General features: G+C 34.9%; 1 protein-coding gene across 1 annotated transcript; it reads left to right on the forward strand.

The window, feature by feature from the left end:
• Window positions 1-962: 962 nt before the first annotated feature.
• On the forward strand, window positions 963-5,060 carry LOC137642335 (adhesive plaque matrix protein-like). The gene is made up of 2 exons (XM_068374829.1): window positions 963-967; window positions 4,286-5,060. Exons 1-2 carry the CDS (start codon window positions 963-965, stop codon window positions 5,058-5,060), a joined length of 780 nt encoding a protein of 259 aa, XP_068230930.1.
• The last annotated feature ends 2,440 nt before the right edge of the window (window positions 5,061-7,500 follow it).

A 7,500-nucleotide genomic window follows, 5' to 3' on the forward strand; every position in this document is an offset into this window, starting at 1 on the left:
GTAATACCTAACAGCCTCTCTTGCCCTTTTAATTCCTTTACATCTCCCTCTTCTCCGGACGCAAAAAGAAACTCCAATAAGTCTCTCTTCCCCTTTTAATTCCTTTACATCTTCTTTATCTTTGGACGCCGTAAGAAATTCCATTAAGTCTCTCTTGCCCTTTTAATTCCTTTACATCTCCTTTATCTTCGGACGCCGCAAGAAATTCCATTGTCTTGCCCTTCTAATTCCTTAACCTCTTCTTCATCTTCGGACGCTGCAAGAAATTCCATTGTCTTGCCCTTCTAATTCCTTAACCTCTTCTTCATCTTCGGACGCCGCAAGAAATTCCATTGTCTTGCCCTTCTAATTCCTTAACCTCTTCTTCATCTTCGGACGCCGCAAGAAATTCCATTGTCTTGCCCTTCTAATTCCTTAACCTCTTCTTCATCTTCGGACGCCGTAAGAAACTCCATTAAGTCTCTCTTGCCCTTTTAATTCCTTTACCTCTTCTTTATCTTCGGACGCCGTAAGAAATTCCATTAAGTCTCTCTTTCCCTTTTAATTCCTTTACATCTTCATCTTCGGACGCCGTAAGAAATTCCATTAAGTCTCTCTTGCCCTTTTAATTCCTTTACATCTTCTTCATCTTCGGACGCCGTAAGAAACTCCATTAAGTCTCTCTTGCCCTTTTAATTCCTTTACCTCTTCTTTATCTTCGGACGCCGTAAGAAACTCCATTAAGTCTCTCTTGCCCTTTTTATTCCCTTACTTCTTCATCTCTTGCCCTTTTAATTTCTTTACCTCTTCTTTATCTTCGGACGCCGCAAGAAATTCCATTAAGTCTTGCCCTTTTAATTCCCTTACCTCTTCATCTCTTGCCCTTCTAATTCCTTTACCTCTTTTTCATCTTCGGATGCCGTAAGAAACTCCATTATATCTCTCTTGCCCTTCTAATTCCTTTACCTCTTTTTCATCTTCGGATGCCGTAAGAAACTCCATTATATCTCTCTTGCCCTTCTAATTCCTTTACCTCTTCATCTCTTGCCCTTTTAATTCCTTTACCTCTTCTTTATATTCTCTTCATCTCTTGCCCTTTTAATTTCTTTACCTCTTCTTTATCTTCGAACGCCGCAAGAAATTCCATTAAGTCTCTTGCCCTTTTAATTCCTATACATCTTCTTCATCTTCGGACGCCGAAAGAAACTCCATGACTATTTACTTGTTTGTATAAACAACAGACCGGGCGTCAAATTTCACTTTATTTACCACGACTCATTTTATTGTCTTTCCTTTACCATCAGACCCCTCCCTTCTCCCCTTTCCTTTTTTTTACTTTTTGTTTTTTTTATTGTTAATGTTTTTAAAATATTTTATTTTTGATTGTTCATTACTTCTTATATCAATTATTTATATTCTTATTTCCTTTCCTCACCGGGATATTTTTTCCTGTTGGAGCCCTTAGGCTTATAGCATCTTTTCCAACTAGGGTTGTAGCTTAGCTGGTAATGATAATTATAATGATAATAAAAATAACAATAATGGTAATTGATCGTCTTTTTTTTGTTTACTTTTTGCTTTTTTTATTGTTAATGTTTTTAAAATATTTTATTTTTGATTGTTCATTCCTTCTTATATCGATTATTTATATTCTTATTTCCTTTCCTCACTGGGCTATTTTTTCCTGTTGGAGCCCTTGGTCTTATAGCATCTTGTTTTTCCAACTAGGGTTGTAGCTTAGCTGGTAATGATAATTATAATGATAATAAAAATAATAATAATGATAATTGATTGATTAATTAGGAGTTATCTGGCATCCTGACAGGTAATAATGATAATAATAATAATAATAATAATAATAATAATAATAATAATAATAATGATAATAATAATAATAATAATAATAATAATAATAATAATAATAATTGGGGGTCATCTCTGTGAAGATCTGTCTATTCGGGGATAGGGTGTGAGAAAAAAAAAATTAAAAAGAATCCTATCTTGTCTTTATTAAAATAAAAGAAAGATGATACGAGATATTGTATTATTTATTCCGTGTGCTTTGGTATTGTTGCAAACAGTGTTTTGACTTCGTATATACCCGTATTACATACCCTAGGTCATTGCTTATCCACAAGCACGCTTTATGCCAATGATATGCAATAGCTTCTTCCACTGTCTTGGGTTAGAGTTCTCTTGCTTGAGGGTACACTCGGGCACGCTATTCTATCTTGTTTCTCTTCCTCTCGATATTTTGGAGTTTTTATAGTTTATATATGAAAGATTTATTTTAATGTTATTATTGTTCTTAAACTTCTTTTCTACGTTTTTGTTATCCCTTTCCTCACTGGGCTATTTTCCCTGTTGAGCCCTTGGGCTTATAGCATCCTGGTTTTCCAACTAGTGTTGTAGCTTAGAGAATAAATAAATAAATAAATAAATAATAATAATAATAATAATAATAATAATAATAATAATAATAATAATAATAATGAATGCTAGCCTTCTCTCATTAAAATTATAATTATTAATATTAAGATTATTATTATTAAAGTTTTCAAAATCATTATTATTATTAAAGTTTTCAAAATCATTATTATTATTAAAGTTTTCAAAATCATTATTATTATTAAAACTATTCAAATTACTGGTAGTTCTTTCCTCAGACAGCCTCTAAAAGGGTAAAATCACCAGCTACAACACCACTTGCACCCATTAAAAGCCTCTCTCTCTCTCTCTCTCTCTCTCTCTCTCTCTCTCTCTCTCTCTCTCTCTCTCTCTCTCTCTCCTAGGAATATTCAATAACGACAAACAGAAGCCGAGAGTTTTCTCACTCCTGTTGAAATTATAATAATTGGAACTTGAACTGAAAGTATTAGTTCTATGCAAACTTTTTAAGCTTTGTGAGCCTCGCTGGCCGTTTTTGAATGGACACAAACGCCTGCATTTGACAGCTGCACACACACGTTTCCTTTGCCAGAGAGAGAGAGAGAGAGAGAGAGAGAGAGAGAGAGTGAGTGAGTGAGTGAGTGAGTTTAGGGGCTCGGTTATTTGCAATAGAATCACTAATAGAATATGGTAATGTACATTGGCATTCAGTTTCGTATTTATAATATCTTCACTGACAGTCACAGTAGTTTTAAGCATATTAATCTTAATCTGCACATTGTTGAATAGTATTATGAACCAGAAAATTTTATAAACCAATTTTTTTTTGGGGGGGGGAACCAGAAAATTTTATAAACCATTTTTTTTTTTTTTTTTTTTTTTTTTTTTTTTTTTTTTTGTTAGATTAAAAATCTGAAATTTGTGATTCTTTATATAAGTATATTTTGTCTCAGGAGATTTTTAACCAGAAAATTTTATAAACCAATTTTTTTTTTTTTGTTAGATTGGAAATCTGAAATTTGTGATTCTTTATATAAGTATATTAAAGTCATTTCAAACATTGCCAGTATATCGAAGTTATTCAGAACATTCAAAGGTTTTGAAAATCAGTACTTAGTGAAGTCTGTATTTTTAGGCTCCTGGAAAATTAAAAGGTAATGTGATTAATTGATTGTACAGTTACGCAGTGTTGTGTTGTTAGACAGGATAATATTTGAATTATTATAACAGAACATTATTATAAAACATTTTTTTTGTAAGATATAAAATCTGAAATTTGTGATTATATATTAAACTGTATTTTGTCTCAGGAATAGCATGTTTTTTTTTTTTTTTTTTTTTTTTTTTCAAAGTCATTACAAACATTGTCAGTGTATGGAAGTTATTCAAAACATCCGAAGGTGGCGAAGAGACTCATTAGCTATGGTAAGCAGCTCTTCTAGGATAAGGACACTCCTAAATCTACCCATTGTTCTTTAATCTTGGGTAGTGTCATAGCCTCTGTACCATGGTCTTCCACCGTCTTTGGGTAGAGTTCTCTTTATTAAGGGTACCATTTGGGACACTATTCTATCATATTTCTCTTCCTCTTTTGTTAAAGTTTTTATATTTTATATAGGAAATATTTATTTTAGTGTTGTTACTGTACTTAAAATATTTTATTTTTGCTTGTTTCCTTTCCTCACTTGGCTATTTCCCCTGTTGGGGCCCCTGAGCTTATAGCATCCTGCTTTTCCAACTATAGGGTTGTAGCTTAGCGCGTAATGATATATATATATATATATATATATATATATATATATATATATATATATATATATATATATATATATATATATATATATATATCTCCCTTAAACGCTTAAGCACTTAATCCGAATCTTTACAAAACTTAAGCACTTGTCTTATTCCCACAAAGCTTGAGCACTTATCCCACATCCCTTAAAAGCTTAAGCACATATCCCAAATCCCCTATAAGCTTAAGCACTTATCTTGAATCCCCTATAAGCTTAAGTACTTATCCTGAATCCCCTAAAAGCTTAAGCACTTATCCTGAATCCCCTATAAGCTTAAGCACTTATCCTGAATCCCCTATAAGCTTAAGCACTTATCCTGAATCCCCTATAAGCTTAAGCACTTATCCTGAATCCCCTATAAGCTTAAGCACTTATCTTGAATCCCCTATAAGCTTAAATACTTATCCTGATTCCCCTAAAAGCTTAAGCACTTATCCTGAATCCCCTATAAGCTTAAGCACTTATCCTGAATCCCCTATAAGCTTAAACACTTATCCTGAATCCCCTATAAGCTTAAGCACTTATCCTGAATCCCCTATAAGCTTAAGCACTTATCCTGAATCCCCTATAAGCTTAAGCACTTATCTTGAATCCCCTATAAGCTTAAGTACTTATCCTGAATCCCCTAAAAGCTTAAGCACTTATCATGAATTCCCTAAAAGCTTAAGCACTTATCCTGAATCCCCTATAAGCTTAAGCACTTATCCTGAATCCCCTAAAAGCTTAAGCACTTATCATGAATCCCCTAAAAGGTTAAGCACTTATCCTGAATCCCCTATAAGCTTAAGCACTTATCCTGAATCCCCTATAAGCTTAAGCACTTATCATGAATCCCCTAAAAGCTTAAGCACTTATCCTGAATCCCCTATAAGCTTAAGCACTTATCATGAATCATAACAAAACTTAAGCACTTTTCCCGAATCCCTTAAAAGCTTAAGCACTTATCCTGAATCCCCTATAAGCTTAAGCACTTATCCCAAATCCCTTAAAAGCTTAAGCACTTATCCTGAATCCCCTAAAATCTTAAGCACTTATCCTGAATCCCTACAAAGGTAAAGCACTAATTCTGAATCCCTACTAAGCTTAAGCACTCATCCCGAATCTCTACATAGCTATAGCACTTATCCCAAATCCCTACAAAGCTTTAGCACTTATCCTGAATCTCCGCTAAGCTCAAGCACTTATCCTGAATCCTTTCTAAGCTGAAACACTTATCCTGAATCCCTATAAAAACTTAAGCACTTATCCTAAATCCCTACGAAACCTAAACACTTATCCTGAATGCTTTCAAAGCTAAAGCACTTATCCCGAATCCCTACTAAGCTCAAGCATATATCCTGAATTCCTCTGAAATAGAAAAATAATTCCTACATGCATCATCATCATCATCATCTCCTCCTTCGCCTATTGAAGCAAAGGGCCTCGGTTAGATTTCGATAGTCGTCTCTATCTTGTGCTTTTAATTTAATATTCTCCATTCATCATCTTCTAGTTCGTGCTTCATAGTCTTCAGCCATGTAGGCTTGGGTCTTCCAACTCTTCCTACGTGCAAATGTGCGCTAACGATTATCCGCAACTAGTCATATAAGAGAGATTTGTTCACCAAACGTTCAGCTGGACTCTTCCACAAGAAGAATTGGAAGACCCAGGCCTACATGACCGAGGACTATGAAGAGCGAAGTAGGAGATGATGAGTGGAGAAGTACTGAATTAAAAGCTCAGGATAGAGACGACTGGTGAAATCTCACCGAGGCCCTTTACGTCAATAGGCGTAGAAGATGATGAATTAATTGCAACACGATTTCACCTTAATTTTATTATTATTATTATTATTATTAAAAAAACCCTAGCTACAACACTAGTTGGAAAAGCAAGGTGTTATAAGCTCAAGGGCTCCAATAGGGAAAATAGCCCAGTGAGGAAAGGAAATAGATAGGCTACCAGAGAATGAATAATCAAAATAAAATATTTTAAGAACAGTATCAGCATTAAATTAAATAATACCTATATATGAAAGCGAGTCTCTTGTCTTGGGTATATCTCCAAACTGTGCTTCTCCTCCTCCTCCTCCTCCTCCTCCCTCATCCCTCCTCCATCTTCCTCCTCCTCCTGTCTTTCTCTCCTGAGAGGTTAAGAAATAATAATTGAAAAGGAAACGTGTTTCCAACGCGTCGTCTTCGCTTCCAAGGTCTGTTGTATCGAGTCCCCTTTCTGGGGGAGTGACGTCTCTCATACGGCTTTCGACTATTATTACATTTTGTATTTTCACCAAGAGCCATTCGGTTGATATTCCAGGCTGGTTTCATTTATGTCTCCTGGAATGTTAAATTGGTCTGTGTCTTCCGATTTCTGAAGTATACAGATCGGTTTTAGTGCGAAGATTTTTAAGAGTTCTCTTTTCTTTTAGATTAATAATGTTCTTCTATAACTTTATTGTTTCTATCAATCACATATAAAGTGTAATATTTCTTAAGATATTCTTTATATATATATATATATATATATATATATATATATGTAAATATCACCCACGAAATGCATTTAATACCGAATTCTATCTTGGGAAATACATATCCACTTGGAATTCATTTTATGGTAACAGCTTCTGGCCGGGTGGTGATTCGAACCACCACCTGTACGGCTAGAAACTATGCTTGGCAGGGACCCTACCGGCTCAGCTATCAAGAGAGACTAAAAGTTTATGACAAGTCCCCCTACATATTCCTGTCGAATTCAGGATTCTGTTCATAGACTTGAAATAGACCCATCTCCACCATGATAGCTGAATCGTGAGTTTGCAACACGTGGTTATTTTAATGAACATATATCACAAGCACACGTGATTTTAATTAATGTAAATATCACCCACGAAATGCATTTAATACCGAATTCTATCTTGGGAAATACATATCCACTTGGAATTCATTTTATGGTAACAGCTTCTGGCCGGGTGGTGATTCGAACCACCACCTGTACGGCTAGAAACTATGCTTGGCAGGGACCCTACCGGCTCAGCTATCAAGAGAGACTAAAAGTTTATGACAAGTCCCCCTACATATTCCTGTCGAATTCAGGATTCTGTTCATAGACTTGAAATAGACCCATCTCCACCATGATAGCTGAATCGTGAGTTTGCAACACGTGGTTATTTTAATGAACATATATCACAAGCACACGTGATTTTAATTAATGTAAATATCACCCACGAAATGCATTTAATACCGAATTCTATCTTGGGAAATACATATCCACTTGGAATTCATTTTATGGTAACAGCTTCTGGCCGGGTGGTGATTCGAACCACCACCTGTACGGCTAGAAACTATGCTTGGCAGGG

Source organism: Palaemon carinicauda, chromosome 6, assembly GCF_036898095.1.
Source record: "Palaemon carinicauda isolate YSFRI2023 chromosome 6, ASM3689809v2, whole genome shotgun sequence".
In the NCBI taxonomy this organism is placed as follows: domain Eukaryota; kingdom Metazoa; phylum Arthropoda; class Malacostraca; order Decapoda; family Palaemonidae; genus Palaemon; species Palaemon carinicauda.